The sequence below is a fragment of the Gigantopelta aegis genome, chromosome 9 (genome assembly GCF_016097555.1).
Source record: "Gigantopelta aegis isolate Gae_Host chromosome 9, Gae_host_genome, whole genome shotgun sequence".
Classification (NCBI taxonomy): Eukaryota; Metazoa; Mollusca; class Gastropoda; order Neomphalida; family Peltospiridae; genus Gigantopelta; species Gigantopelta aegis.
In genome coordinates, this window is record NC_054707.1 from 30,249,629 (window position 1) to 30,266,721 (window position 17,093).

General features: G+C 35.4%; 1 protein-coding gene across 1 annotated transcript in view; it reads left to right on the top strand.

Moving 5' to 3' along the window:
* Positions 1-17,093, top strand: part of LOC121381303 (TBC1 domain family member 9-like) — a 45,729-nt gene that overhangs the window by 8,862 nt on the left and 19,774 nt on the right. The window contains exons 3-11 of the mRNA XM_041510558.1: positions 1,438-1,489; positions 2,608-2,685; positions 3,423-3,509; positions 3,608-3,691; positions 8,878-9,011; positions 9,477-9,542; positions 10,679-10,755; positions 11,504-11,557; positions 12,256-12,327. Of these exons, the coding sequence (XP_041366492.1) occupies positions 1,438-1,489; positions 2,608-2,685; positions 3,423-3,509; positions 3,608-3,691; positions 8,878-9,011; positions 9,477-9,542; positions 10,679-10,755; positions 11,504-11,557; positions 12,256-12,327 (704 nt within the window). The remainder of the gene's footprint in view (positions 1-1,437; positions 1,490-2,607; positions 2,686-3,422; positions 3,510-3,607; positions 3,692-8,877; positions 9,012-9,476; positions 9,543-10,678; positions 10,756-11,503; positions 11,558-12,255; positions 12,328-17,093) is intronic.

A 17,093-nucleotide genomic window follows, 5' to 3' on the forward strand; every position in this document is an offset into this window, starting at 1 on the left:
CCCTTGTGATTTTAGGTTGGAACTCTCGACACTGTATTGGACAATACGGTAAAAACACTCACTTGTGACTTTAGGTTGGAACACTCGACACTGTATTGGACAATAAGGTAAAAACACTCACTTGTGATTTTAGGTTGGAACTCTCGACACTGTATTGGACAATAAGGTAAAAACACTCACTTGTGACTTTTGGTTGGAACTCTCGACACTGTATTGGACAATAAGGTAAAAACACTCACTTGTGACTTTAGGTTGGAACACTCGACACTGTATTGGACAATAAGGTAAAAACACTCACTTGTGACTTTTGGTTGGAACTCTCGACACTGTATTGGACAATAAGGTAAAAACACTCACTTGTGACTTTAGGTTGGAACTCTCGACACTGTATTGGACAATAAGGTAAAAACACTCACTTGTGACTTTAGGTTGGAACTCTCGACACTGTATTGGACAATACGGTAAAAACACTCACTTGTGACTTTAGGTTGGAACACTCGACACTGTATTGGACAATAAGGTAAAAACACTCACTTGTGATTTTAGGTTGGAACTCTCGACACTGTATTGGACAATAAGGTAAAAACACTCACTTGTGACTTTAGGTTGGAACACTCGACACTGTATTGGACAATAAGGTAAAAACACTCACTTGTGACTTTAGGTTGGAACACTCGACACTGTATTGGACAATAAGGTAAAAACACTCACTTGTGACTTTTGATTGGAACTCTCGACACTGTATTGGACAATAAGGTAAAAACACTCACTTGTGACTTTAGGTTGGAACTCTCGACACTGTATTGGACAATAAGGTAAAAACACTCACTTGTGACTTTTGGTTGGAACTCTCGACACTGTATTGGACAATAAGGTAAAAACACTCACTTGTGACTTTAGGTTGGAACTCTCGACACTGTATTGGACAATAAGGTAAAAACACTCACTTGTGACTTTTGGTTGGAACTCTCGACACTGTATTGGACAATACGGTAAAAACACTCACTTGTGACTTTAGGTTGGAACTCTCGACACTGTATTGGACAATAAGGTAAAAACACTCACTTGTGACTTTTGGTTGGAACTCTCGACACTGTATTGGACAATAAGGTAAAAACACTCACTTGTGACAATAAGATAAAACAATCATTTTTGTAACATCTGTTGAAACCCTGGACACTGAATTAGACAATAAGATAAAACAATTTTTGAGCTTGAAATATGTTTTATTATGAAAATTAGTTGAACCAATATTACTGTTTAGCTTGCTTTGATGTTCATTAATGGATCTTTTAAATACTGCAGGCATGTTTCAAGATGCAAATTTGTCACAGTCATTTAACCAATACACGCATGTGTTTACATTACATTGTTTTTAAATTACATGTATGTAGAGGTCAATACATGTATTTGTAATGTATAACTGGAATTTTTCAGACATATCCATACCGAATATTACATCAAACACCAGAGTCTGAAGTTAGTTATAGTAAGTCACATTTTTGTTTTTTGTTTATCGGTTTCATCTCTGTTCATCTGTCCATCCATCTGTTTGTCCCACATATAGTTGTCCTGATGTTTTTATATCACAATGCCTTGAGATACTGAGCTGTATATAGCTTTATTAAGTACAGTTACAGATCAGATTTGACTTTTGTGGTAATTTACCCATTTTTGGGGTGGGACGTAGTCCAATAATAATGCGCCTACTTGATGCACTGTTGGTTTGAGATCGATCCCTGTCGGTGGGGCCAATGGGCTATTTCTCGTTCCAGTCATGGACACCACGACTGGTAATGTATCTATGTTCTCTAGTGGTGCTAAACAAAAACAAATTTTATCCATTTTTGACAGAGTTATGGCCCTTGAGATACGAAAATCAGCTATTGGATGCCAAACATTTGGTAATTTTTACATATAGTCTTAGAGAGGAAACCCCCTACATTTTTCCATTAGTGGCAAGGGTTCTTTTATATGCACTATTCCACAGACGGGATAGCACATACCACGACCTTTCATATACCAGTCATGTAGCACTGGCTGGATTTAATGTAGGAGATACAAAAATGAGTTTTCTTGTCTTGATGTATTTTTCACATTGCCATGAGATATTGCTCAGAAATTTTGTGTATATCTTTATCATGTACTGTTACAGATCACGTTTGACTTTTATGGCAATTTACTCATTTGTTACAGAATTATGACCATTGAATTTAGGGACTGGTAGGGGATATGTATCGCTTTAGCAGTACTCTCATCAGAATACTTGTTTTATTAAAAAACACATCATTTATACATTGTCAAAAGTAATATACTAGGCCTATTGACATAAAACATGTACATGTTTGTGTATGTATTGTGTACAACTGATTAAATGTCATCCTTCATAAATGTTGTGCACAACTGTCTTTTTAAATATGGTTTATTTGTTTGTTCATTTGTTTATTCATTTGTTTATTCATTCATTTGTTAATTCATTTGTTAATTCAATTGTTAATTCATTAGTTCGTTCATTCATTCATTCATTCATTCATTCATTCATCTATCTATCCATCTGTTGTACTAGAATGTTATATCAAGCTGTACTGTCATGTATGTGTACTTCAGCTGTGGCACTGGCAGGCAATAAGAGAGATATAAGTAAAGACTGGGAATGGCTGGAGCAGAATCTGATGCAGACACTAGGTAAGTTAATACGTTGGTTAATTACCTGGGCCTGTGCTTATAAATCTTGAGTCGAGACTCAAGTCTCTAATGACGTTCACACACATACAATTTGTCTCAAACTCTAATTAAAGTTTTAGATATTGTTCCAGTAAATCTAATAATTTTTTAGTATAAAATTTGGGGCTAGGAAAACCATTTTAAATTGTATTTTATATTATTAAAACAACAGTATAGAGTAAGATGGAATTGTGGGTAGGGGTGTCATGGCTTTAAAATGAAGCACTTGCTCTATAACAATGTGCACACATATGGCTCACTGCATGACTGATTATACAACAGTGTATTTTTTCACTGCTCATACCACCTCCATTCCCTGTTAAAACATTCATGTTTACCAATGCTTTGAAAGTTGCTGAAGTTAACTTTTCTTCATTAATGCATATTTAGATTCTGCATTTTTCATTAATTTACCATACACACAAAAGTGTCCTATGTAGTTGTATTTTTGTCATCATTTTATTGCTTTCTGTATCTTCTACATATATCTTCTTGCAGTTTTTTTATCTAAATATAATTCCCTCAATAATCTGCCTAGTTAATTAGTGCTAGGTGTTTGTTTGTGGGGGGGGGGGGGGGGGGGGTGGAGTGCAGACAAGTAAGCACAGTTCAACCAGTCATATTGCAGTAAAATGTGTAGATTGAAGATTTAATTATTGTAATTTAATACAATAAACTATTTTTAATCTAACTTGCAGTTTCTTTTGATTCTGAGGATGAAGCAACAGAATTTGTGAAATGTAAAATTGAAAGTCTGCTGGCAAATCATGTCATCTTAAAGAAAGGTATGTCATTTAACATATTCCTCCTAACTGGATAGCTTTTAGACTGTTTGCCGGATGAGGATGACGCATTGTTCACATTTGTTACTTTCTCTTTTAAGATGAAGAAACGGAAAAGTTCTTAACAGCTACGAAAAAGTTCAGAAAATTGTTCAACATGCCAAATGAAGAAAAACTTGTGAACTGTAAGTTAATGTTTATTTTGCAATTGCATTTTCTCAACTACTTTTAAATTTTAATCAGTAGAACAAACTGTGTATTATGATTTATGCACATATATCTGATCTTGGCTGGTTTCATTGTAAAGATTACTTATAAAATGAATTGAGCATAATTTTGTTGAAAGCAATTTGTATTTTAAAATCGGTATCAATGACTACAATGCAGCAAACCTGATTGCATTGAACTGATTAATAAAAAACTATCTTTTATTAGATTTATTTAGTAGAATGCAAGCCAGTATTTTACATTGTGTGTGTTGTGTTGTGTTCCCTGTATTACACCAGTAGTTTACATTGTGCGTGTTGTGTTGTGTTCCCTGTATTACACCAGTAGTTGACATTGTGCGTGTTGTGTTGTGTTCCCTGTATTACACCAGTAGTTGACATTGTGCGTGTTGTGTTGTGTTCCCTGTATTACACCAGTAGTTGACATTGTGCGTGTTGTATTGTGTTCCCTGTATTACACCAGTAGTTGACATTGTGCGTGTTGTATTGTGTTCCCTGTATTACACCAGTAGTTAACATTGTGCGTGTTGTATTGTGTTCCCTGTATTACACCAGTAGTTAACATTGTGCGTGTTGTATTGTGTTCCCTGTATTACACCAGTAGTTAACATTGTGCGTGTTGTGTTGTGTTCCCTGTATTACACCAGTAGTTAACATGTGCGTGTTGTATTGTGTTCCCTGTATTACACCAGTAGTTAACATGTGCGTGTTGTATTGTGTTCCCTGTATTACACCAGTAGTTAACATTGTGCGTGTTGTATTGTGTTCCCTGTATTACACCAGTAGTTAACATTGTGCGTGTTGTGTTGTGTTCCCTGTATTACACCAGTAGTTAACATTGTGCGTGTTGTGTTGTGTTCCCTGTATTACACCAGTAGTTAACATTGTGCGTGTTGTGTTGTGTTCCTTGTATTACACCAGTAGTTAACAATGTGCGTGGTGTATTGTGTTCCCTGTATTACACCAGTAGTTAACATTGTGCGTGTTGTATTGTGTTCCCTGTATTACACCAGTAGTTAACATGTGCGTGTTGTATTGTGTTCCCTGTATTACACCAGTAGTTAACATTGTGCATGTTGTATTGTGTTCCCTGTATTACACCAGTAGTTAACATTGTGCGTGTTGTATTGTGTTCCCTGTATTACACCAGTAGTTAACATTGTGCGTGTTGTGTTGTGTTCCCTGTATTACACCAGTAGTTAACATTGTGCGTGTTGTGTTGTGTTCCCTGTATTACACCAGTAGTTAACAATATGCGTGGTGTATTGTGTTCCCTGTATTACACCAGTAGTTAACATTGTGCGTGTTGTATTGTGTTCCCTGTATTACACCAGTAGTTAACATTGTGCGTGTTGTATTGTGTTCCCTGTATTACACCAGTAGTTAACATTGTGCGTGTTGTATTGTGTTCCCTGTATTACACCAGTAGTTAACATTGTGCGTGTTGTGTTGTGTTCCCTGTATTACACCAGTAGTTAACATTGTGCGTGTTGTGTTGTGTTCCCTGTATTACACCAGTAGTTAACAATGTGCGTGGTGTATTGTGTTCCCTGTATTACACCAGTAGTTAACATTGTGCGTGTTGTATTGTGTTCCCTGTATTACACCAGTAGTTAACATGTGCGTGTTGTATTGTGTTCCCTGTATTACACCAGTAGTTAACATTGTGCGTGTTGTATTGTGTTCCCTGTATTACACCAGTAGTTAACATTGTGCGTGTTGTATTGTGTTCCCTGTATTACACCAGTAGTTAACATGTGCGTGTTGTATTGTGTTCCCTGTATTACACCAGTAGTTAACATTGTGCGTGTTGTATTGTGTTCCCTGTATTACACCAGTAGTTAACATTGTGCGTGTTGTATTGTGTTCCCTGTATTACACCAGTAGTTAACATTGTGCGTGTTGTGTTGTGTTCCCTGTATTACACCAGTAGTTAACAATGTGCGTGGTGTATTGTGTTCCCTGTATTACACCAGTAGTTAACATTGTGCGTGTTGTATTGTGTTCCCTGTATTACACCAGTAGTTAACATGTGCGTGTTGTATTGTGTTCCCTGTATTACACCAGTAGTTAACATTGTGCGTGTTGTATTGTGTTCCCTGTATTACACCAGTAGTTAACATTGTGCGTGTTGTGTTGTGTTCCCTGTATTACACCAGTAGTTAACATTGTGCGTGTTGTGTTGTGTTCCCTGTATTACACCAGTAGTTAACATTGTGCGTGTTGTGTTGTGTTCCCTGTATTACACCAGTAGTTAACATTGTGCGTGTTGTGTTGTGTTCCCTGTATTACACCAGTAGTTAACAATATGCGTGGTGTATTGTGTTTCCTGTATTACACCAGTAGTTAACATTGTGCGTGTTGTATTGTGTTCCCTGTATTACACCAGTAGTTAACAATGTGCGTGTTGTATTGTGTTCCCTGTATTACACCAGTAGTTAACATTGTGCGTGTTGTATTGTGTTCCCTGTATTACACCAGTAGTTAACATTGTGCGTGTTGTATTGTGTTCCCTGTATGGCCTCAGATTACAGTTATCTTCCCATTTGGTTGTCCAAAATCCGGAAGTTTCACCGCGCAAGTAGTCTGCTGTTTGACTGTGATTATTTCATGGCAGACAGCTATGAAGTGGCAACTGTTTGACTGAAGTGACAGGGGATAGCATGTAGTTTGTAAACATGTGTAACTTGTTGACATTGAAGACTTGTTTGTGGTAATTCCGGCCCATGCAAAAGTAGTGCTTTTTGTGTAAAATGGGTGTACTCCGGCCAGGTTTAGAGGGTGTGTCTGTTTAAACCAATATGCTGGGAGAAAGAGCTGGACAACAGGGGTTGTCCTTTTCAGGGTATGTGTCCCCCATGCAGGCAAAGGTACATACAAAACTTCACGGGCCTGCTGATATTAATAAAAATATTATAGCCACTAAGGCTATATAGAAACATATAGCGAAATTAATTGTGGTCTGAGGCCTGATATAGTTCACACATTACACCGGTTAAATGCTTGATTCTGATGAAAGTATTATAACCAGAGAGGTGAAATTACACAGACTGATTGTGCATACCACAAGGAATATGAAAACTAATTTATTTATTTTCTAAATATTTTATTAAATTAAAAAACATTTTTTTTGAATTTATTAAAAATTAAAATTAAAATTTTCAACTTTTAAATTTCAGTATCCTCCAAAATAGCATAAAATGACCTCTGATGTTACTACAGGTTGTTGCAATATTTTTTAACAGTTTTGAGCTAATAATTTGGTAAAAATGAGCAAAACTTGGATTTTGTTAGTCAATATTGAGATTTTTTTTTTTTTACATATTGAATTTTAATGAGTTTCTCAATTATTGCAATTGGACAGAAAATCTAAATATAATGAATATATCACTACTAAATGTAATTAAACACTTTAAATAAATAGTATACAGTTTTTAACAAGATTAAGTACTCTAATAATACATTTCACCTACATTTATGTAAATTACACACTTCAGTAATTTTTCAAAAATGGTCTTTTATCCTTAGAAAATCTAATAGGCTAATATTCTATGCTGTCTGAATGTATTTATTGTGTTCAGTAATCAGATGCTGGTATACTTGTCAAGTTTATTGCAGAAAATGTGCCAAAAAGGTTAACATTTGGCTTGTAATACAGATGGCAGAATAATCCATAATGCATATTCAGTGGTCATTACTACAAACATCCTTCCAATCAAGAAATACTACACTGAGGTATCCCAGACACTGGCACATGACTACACTTGTTAACAGTTATCACTGGAAACTGAAAAATATGGTGCAAGTACCTCTTGGTAGGATTTATATCAGCATTTTGTGACAAAATCTTCATTTTCAAAGTTGTCGTCAACAAAAAAATATTATGGTGTATACCTAAGTAATATCTGTAGGGCATATTCATATTAATATGCATTTATATGGACTGTTTTGCCTTTTACAAAGTGGCTACATGTCTAATACAGTAAATGAAGTAGATTAAGTAAATACAGCAGGTCAAAATTGAATATGAGGACTATCATGTCTAATTTTCCCTGAAATTAGTGTGTAAACATTTGTTGCAAATGGCCCCAATTTTGTGACTTTCACCATCCCTCTGACACATTTCTAATAATGTATCATGAATTCAGTCACCATATCTTTACTAAGCCTCCACTTATCATATCTAAAATGCAAAATTTTACAGTTTTAGATTTTTTTGTTTTTCAAAAATTTAAATTTAAGTTTAATATTTCATTAAAAATGAAGTAAAATCTAATGATTGATTTTTTTTCCTTTAAATATTTCAAAATCTTTCCAAGACAACACTGTGCAGATAGAACATATGTAGAAGAAAAAATAGCTGCTCATTGTATGAAGAAATTCCAAAATTTGATAAAGTTATTACATTTTGAAGTTGGTGTCACTCAAGTTTCCATTGCTAAAATTGGCCATGGCAAGGCACTGTGGTAGGTGTTTTAACACAGCCTCTGTATACTCTCAGTTTAAAGGTGACATACCGATACTTACCGAGCATTGCTTTAATATGTATATCATTGGAATGCATTAGTGTGGGCCAGTTTTTAGGGGAAAAAATTGACTGATAGGCCTCAGATTACAGTTATCTTCCCATTTGGTTGTCCAAAATCCGGAAGTTTCACCGCGCAAGTAGTCTGCTGTTTGACTGTGATTATTTCATGGCAGACAGCTATGAAGTGGCAACTGTTTGACTGAAGTGACAGGGGATAGCATGTAGTTTGTAAACATGTGTAACTTGTTGACATTGAAGACTTGTTTGTGGTAATTCCGGCCCATGCAAAAGTAGTGCTTTTTGTGTAAAATGGGTGTACTCCGGCCAGGTTTAGAGGGTGTGTCTGTTTAAACCAATATGCTGGGAGAAAGAGCTGGACAACAGGGGTTGTCCTTTTCAGGGTATGTGTCCCCCATGCAGGCAAAGGTACATACAAAACTTCACGGGCCTGCTGATATTAATAAAAATATTATAGCCACTAAGGCTATATAGAAACATATAGCGAAATTAATTGTGGTCTGAGGCCTGATATTACACCAGTAGTTAACATTGTGCGTGTTGTATTGTGTTCCCTGTATTACACCAGTAGTTGACATTGTGTGTGTTGTATTGTCAGACTATTCGTGCAGCTACTGGAAGGGCAAGGTGCCACGTCAGGGCTGGATGTATCTCAGTGTGAACCATCTCTGCTTCTACTCCTTTCTCTTGGGCAAAGAGGCCAAGCTCATTCTGAGGTGGACTGATATAACTGTATGTGCAAAAACTAGTCATCTTACTCATTAAGTAATATTAGGCCAAGCTCATTCTAAGGTGGACTGATATAACTATGTGCAAAAATTATTCAACTTACTCATTAAGTGATATTTTTAATTGCCACCCCTTACTCTCTATTGTGTGTTTGTATATACACGTCAGTCTAAATATATATATATTTATTTCATATTAACACCTATTTTTTTCACATTTTCTATTTATTTTTGTTTAATAATGTTGTTTTGTCTGTATCAGGAGCAGATTGAAAAAAGCGTAACATTAAATGAACACAACCTAAAATAACAGTTTTAAAAATCAAGATAAGTTAAAGCATGTGGACTTACAGGATTGAAAAATATTACTTCATTTTAGTATTATTCTTGTGTGTTTCATTTTAAAAAGTATTTTCTTTATTTATGAATTTTTTTTTTTTAATACGTAGTATGAATTTAAATGTTTTAGAAACTCGACCGTGGAAACAACATGCTCTTTCCAGACAGTGTCAAAGTGTCAACCCGAGACGGCGATGTGAGTTGTTGTTTGAGTTGATGTTTACAGCCAACAGTAGACTATTTGCTTCCTTTGGCAAAATCTATGATATAATTTACTTCCTTTTCATACAGAACAAGGTTTACTGACAAAAATGATAGGATATTTTAGCTCAATATTACTGTGTCAATTTCATCATTTGCTACGGCTAGATGAGTTTAGGGGAGACATGTTTTTGTGTCTAAAACAAAGTTTTAATTTATTACTAGTCATATATTTAAGAATTGTATGTTATTTCTTTTACGTTCACCGGAGTATAAATTTTAAAAAATCATCTGCAAACTGTGTGAATTGGCGAAGCCGTCCTCACATATGTTTGTTGATTTATTTATTTTTCATACCCAGATGAACGTAAAAGAAATAACACAATACTTATAATTAAATTTGAATCATACTTGCTAATAATAACACTAAAACTTCATACTTTATTTTGAACAATAACGCTCAATAAGACAACTTGCCCATATAAAATATCGTCATCAGATATGACGTTTTCCGACAACATAATTTTTACGTTCATTGTCTGGACCAATGGGATAACATTATGTTGTAATGTATGTAACTGAAATTTAATTATAAGAAATTTGATACTTTCAGTAAATTCCATATCTGCACGAGACATTATTGTTTTGGAAGAATACATATTGCTAAATGATTGTCACCTAATTTAAAATTTGTTTTTATATGTATTTAGACAGTTTGCAATCTTATATTGAAGCAAGACTAGAATTGCCAATACTAATGTTGGAAATCTGTTCAAAAGTAATGGGGCTTTAGGATTTTTGCAAAAGAAGTGTTATAAATTTCAACCAAGTACACGCCATTGATAAACTTCTGTGTGTAACAATGTATAACTGTAGAATAGTGAATGTATTGCATGTTATAATTAATATACATTCAGTGACTATTTTGAACCTATAAGACCTCATTAAAGGCACAAAATGCAAAAATTAATGTTCAATCACCTTGATTTTCATTTTCCTTATAGAAATGTTATCACAATTTTATACAGCTTGATTACTTTACTATGCTATAAGTACTGTTAAGTGGTAAATATTTTGGAGGAAAAAAGAGGTGTTTTAATAACTATAATATTGGTTTGTACAAACTTTCAGCACTTTTTCTCGATGCTATTGCATACCAAAGAAACTTACCGCTTGATGGAACAACTTGCCAACATGGCCATGAAACAGTAAGTAATACTTTTTAATCTACGTGGGTCATTCTCCACTCTAGGCATTATATTTAGGAGGGGTATTCTTGCAGTGAATTAAAATAAAATACAAATCAATTAAATTAATCTTGTTTAAAGGACATGTTTACTAATAATTAAAACAAATCTATGTGAAGTTGTTTGCGAGCTATTTAATACTTACCAGTATTTTATTTCATGAAATTTTAGTGAAATGAAATTAATATTGAAAACATTTATTGTAATGCATTTTAAAATGTTTTAAAATACTGGTGTACATGTATGTGTGTGGCTGGAGATCTTTGCATACGCCTGTCCATTAGGAGTAGTTAAGAAAATATTTAGCATTTTCTTATGAAAATACAAACTTACTGCAAAAAAACCAAAAGCATGCAAAACAAGCATTGTTGTGCAGTTATTAAATGATAAAGTAGATTGCTTGGGTCTAAATAAATCAAGATACTTATTATGTTTTCTTATGTAGGTTCAATACCAGAAGAAATGTTGATATATGAGTATATAGCTTTCACTAAAAATCAACACAATAACTTGTATTGAAAAAATACAAGAAATGTGCAGCACTAAATTTATCACAGAATTTAAGTCCACAATTTTCTCAATATTCACAGTGAAAGGTTTAACTATGTTTCTCCTATTTATCAATTTCCCATTTCAATCCAGTGCACTAGGATGAGCAGCATGTGTTTATGTCAAAGGTTGATTGTAATAACTTACCTGGCATTTTTAGACTGATGCAGGAGGGAGGATTTGAAGAGGACAGATCTTTGGAGGAAAGAACAAGGTAAGTGAAATGCAAAACAACCCTATAGAAAATGGTTTCCAACAGGATTACCCCACCACCACTGAACTCTGCTGATTTGTGTGATGGAAAGGTGTTTTTGTTGAGGCAGGCTTCTGATATTAATTTGTATCTCGATACAGAGACAAAAAATACAATTGTTTGTATTCGGTAAATTGTAAATGTATTATTTCCAGCAAAAAACAATTTACACTATCATTTGCAAAATATGAATTGAAAGTTATTGGATATTAAGCAATTATGTCACTGTCATGAGACCGATATGATGTTTTATGGAGCAAAAAAACAATATTAACGAAGGCTGAGGTCAATATAAATTGTTTGTGTTTCACAAAACATCATATCAGTGTCATCAAAGTGCCATAATTGCTTTACTACTTCAATCATTTCATTAAAAATATATATATACAAACATTTAATAAAAAAACAAATTCACAAACTAGGCCTGTTTATAAGCAGTCAAGCACTATGCAATTAGTAAGCACAAAGATATTGCATTATGATGTCATACATGAAACACAATGTCAACTGTAAGACGCAAAACCACAGAGCAGTGCAATATAATCACAAATGGAATAATATGTGACAAATTAACCAATTGGAAGTCATGTAGAATATTCATGAGGTAATATTGAACACTTATGGCACTGTGATGAGATCAATATCATATTACCTTGCAGAAAAAAGACATCCAAGAAAATTTCTTCACTGAAAAGAGATCTTGATGCAAAGGCAAGGAGTGAAGCGTATAGGTAAGCAATAACATGAAGTTCAAAGGCCATAACTTTGTGAAAAATTGGCAAAACTCGATATGTAACAGTACACACAAAATTTCAGCTCAGTATCCAGACAGAAGGACGGAGGTGAAAGCTCTAGTCCCTTCTAGTTGGGCTAGTAGGGGACTAAATAAGAATTCTTTATATCTGAAATTCAGTCAGAAAAAACAGCTGCTTGTGAAGGTGATTATTAGAGTGGCATTTGCTACCTATCCCCTGTTAATTTCGAGTCTTGCATTCACAATTCAAAATCAGCCAGGTAAAACAACAATTTATATTCTTATTTGATATTATTGAATACTAAAAGTAACAGAAATTCCTGAGAAAAAAACCAACATATAATTTCTCTTACATTTTATTATACTTCAAGTCCACATGTTTTAATTTAGTACAGAAGCATCCATTTCATCCATTTATTGATCCATCCATATGTCCGTCCATCCATCCATTCGTCCATCCATATGTCCATCCATCCATAAGGGTGTATACTACCAAATCAAATCCCATAGACGACAATAGTAACATATGCGGCTAACATATGGGGGTCAAGCTGCTCGTTTCTGAGATAACGGGTAGCGTCTATGACTACCCTAGTTTCGCACAAAATTCGAGTACTTTTTTTTACAGGTACCCCATACATGTTTCAAGCACAAGGCTACTTGACACATTGGTACTAGATGAAATAAAATTGCACATTTATTTTACCCAGATGAAACTATTATTTTTTACAACAAACATGCTCACATTTATAACCAATCACAGGACTTGTGGTGTTCACTTCTCTATCAAAAGTTGGGTGCACCTCAAACTTTGACCCAGCCGGAAGTTATTTGGTATAGTACTACCTATACTGATAACATACATTTTTCAAAAAGTGTCCAGCTATGTGTCTTTATGACAACCAGGATCTGGTGCATTCTGACATAAACTGACAACCTCACTGAAACTGTTGTTTCTACAGTGCAACCTAATATAATGTACACCTCAAAAAGCATATATATTGCATATAGTTTTGTACAAATGCAATTTGTCATATTAAACAACAAAATGTTTTAAAATAAAACTCCTGAAGATATTTACTTTCAGTTGGGTGTGTGTACTCGGGTATATATGTAAAGACAACAAAGATAGTAAGAGTAACTCTACCCCTTTAAAGAATTCCATTAAAACACATGCACTTGATTGACCCCTAGACTATGAAGACCTTAACAGGCACATCAAAGAAATATCAGTATTAAAAAAATACACTGTCTGAGGAAGGAAACACAAACATGACTGTACCTGTATGAAGTAATGACTTAATGTCCTGAACATTAGTGTTGAGAGGAAATCCTGTGTGCTGGGTGTGGGTGTCTTCAAGTTACCAGGTGTGGGAATTTCAAATCCATCGGTTATGCTGATTTTCATAATGAACCATCAAAACTATTGGCAGCCACCAATATTCCTGACTATATTTTATTTATAGCCTACTGTAGTTGGAGGTTTTAATAGGTGTGATATCTGGAATAATCATGCAGCTTTAACACATTTATTTTTGATTAATTACTGAAAAAAACTATTTTTAAATGACAAAATTACCCGAACATCTATTTTCTTGCATTATTTTCTAATCCGGATGAATACAATATGTACATTAGATGTATTCCTACAATCTGTAATCCAGCATTTTATTTAGCTAGTAACATTAGGTAATACAGCTTTAACAATAAAATAAATTATCAACTTAATCCAAGGCAGATAATCAAATCTGAAAAAATTGGTTCTGAATCTAGTATAAACTCTAAATGCTACTTGACACATTGGTACTAGATGAAATAAAATTGCACATTTATTTTACCCAGATGAAACTATTATTTTTTACAACAAACACACTCACATTTATAACCAATCACAGGACTTGTGGTGTTCACTTCTCTATCAAAAGTTGGGTGCACCTCAAACTCTGACCCAGCCGGAAGTTATTTGGTATAGTACTACCATAAGTCCATCCATCCATCCATCCATATGTCCATCCATCCATCCATATGTCCATCCATCCATCTATCCATCCATCCACCCATATGTCCTTACATCCATCCATATGTCCTTACATCCATCCATATGTCCATCCAATCATCCATCCATCCACCCATATGTCCATCCACCCATATGTCCATCCATCCATCAATCCACCCATATATCCATCCATCCATCCATCCATAGGTCCATCCATCCGTCTACCCATATGTCCATACATCCATCCATATGTCCATCCAATCATCCATCCATCCATCCATATGTCCATCCAATCATCCATCCATCCACCCTTATGTCCATCCACCCATATGTCCATCCATCCATCCATCCATCCACCCATCCACCCATCCATCCATCCATCCATCCATCCATCCATCCATTTATTCACAACTCCAATAAGCCAGGTGTTACATATTTCCTTTCTACTTAACGCGACCTCAAACAACGGCATATTCCCCATGGGATAGTAGTCTGGTCCAAACATTCCAACAGATAGATAGATAGATAACTAGTTTAACGTGCTCATACACCACTAGGGTTTCGAACACGCCCACCCCGAGTCCGATTTCTATATGTATACCTAAATGATAATGTTTAATTTTGTATTGTAACTCTGTCACTTCATCCCTGTGGTTGGGACAGATAACAAATGTAAACAGGGGTTCTGTGAATAAATATTAAATAAAACCCCCAAAAAACCAAACAAACAATTTGAATGAAGGTCTAAAAGTTTAAAGTCCGATCTATATGTCCACGTGAGTGCCGTTTGGGTGCACAGCTTATAGAGACGAGATGGGTTGCATCCCGTCAAGAAAACCCCTAAATTGATAGTCATTAGATGTTGAAGGTGAAGTGCTGTGCTGAAATATAGATCTTGAGAAGCCGGATCTGTCTGAACGAAAGAGATTATCAGACGGATATAATCCAGTCGTCATGGGTTGGTATAGTGGTGCGGACGGGCCCGACTCCGGAGGATACGAGATGGTATCACTATAAAGTAAAGTAAAGTCTAGAAAAGAGTAGTAGGGGCTGACCCCACTTCCTATTTCTTCTTAGAGTGGGGCGGTCAATCTTCCAGTGCTGCTAGGACAGGCTCGGACATGTAGAGACTAAACGTGAACAACCGTGGCATTCTGCAGAATGGCCGTCATACGAGTCACGAAAAAATAAGTCGACATAGTCAGCCGGAGAAATGACATGGAGGCAAGGAATCTCGCTAAAAAAGAATCCAACCCAGTGGTGCAGGCTGTCGAAACGAGAAGCATTCCAGCCTTCAATCAGTTCCAATGGCCGCATACATCCCAGCAGAAAACTTCATTTCGCTGACAAAAACAACGAAATGAAGGATCCCCAAGTCGAGCACACGAAAGCACGTGCAGTGTGCACTAGCAAAACAAACACATCTTACCGCGTCAAGCTTCAGACTGGGAAATGGCTCAAATCTTCCTTCTTTGTCCTTCGCTGGTGTGGTTCGCACATCCTTTTTTTCCATGCTTCAGTCAAATCTGAGCCATCGGGTATTTTCTGTTGGTTTAGTATAGAGGTGTTGTGTGGAATACTTTCTACCACATTTAATCTTTTTTTTTACAACTTTATTTGGTTTAATTCACTGTTTTAAAAAATCGTTTTACTTTTGTTCATGTTTCAGTAAGTGGTTGTTTACCAGATTTATTTTGTCGACTTATGTTTGTTTGTCTAAAGCAAGGACCCTCATGAGTTGTGTCCTAGTTGCAGATCTCCATATGACTTAGCGTCAATATGTACTCTGTGTTTGCCTCTTGCCAGTGCCGAGTTGAAGACTACTTAAAGTTCTTTCTTCAGTGATGGTTTAGATTATGTCCTCCGTGTTGGCTCCCATGACAGCTTCCAAGTTGGCTTCTTCTACAGCATCATCGTATAAAGAAAGTCAACACCGGTCGGGATGACGATATGAGAAGTTGACTTAGAAGTATTAAGACATGCCTACAATTGTGTTGTCAGACAGATCCTGTTTTAAGACTAACTTTGCATGATTGACAATCTTGTGTACTTAACATGAATTATATAGGGCCTCCACCTGATTCAAGATGTTAATGGTTAAGGATGTGAAAACAGTTTTACAACCTGAAGATTGGCTAGCATCTTATCTCCGAGGGTTAAAGAAGAAGAGCACAAATTTATAACTTTTAGTCTAATATTTTCACTTAAATCTTTTATAAATATGTGAAATAAAGTTTATATTTTAATCAGTATACTAAGTATTATTTGGGGGGTTTTTCTTCTAATTTTTTGTATTTTAAATCTGTTAATGTTGATTAAAATTAGGTAAAAAATGGTAAATGTTTGAGCCCCTAAATGTTATATTGAGAGAACAGGATCTTTTAGGAACAGATTGTTTCTCTCATACAACCAGAGCCATTAAGAGAACATCTTGAAGAATCCAGGATCAACAAGAATCAGATTAATGATTCTGCGTTCCTACGAAGATGAAGGCTGCCTCCTACATCAGCATCTAACCCTCAGAAGTTACAAGCATTTGCTTTTACACACCAGTTAGTAATATACTAACGGGTTGTTCTGGGCCACTGATTCCATCTTTGAATGTGTCTACTGACGATGTTGATGGGTTTTACCTCCATGGTTCAGTGGTTGCAGCTTACGCTCTGGTGAACATGGGCTGTCCTCATCCACTTTAAAGATTCTGTTGGGTTCCTGGTCTGCACAAAGAGATGTCCACAGAACTGACA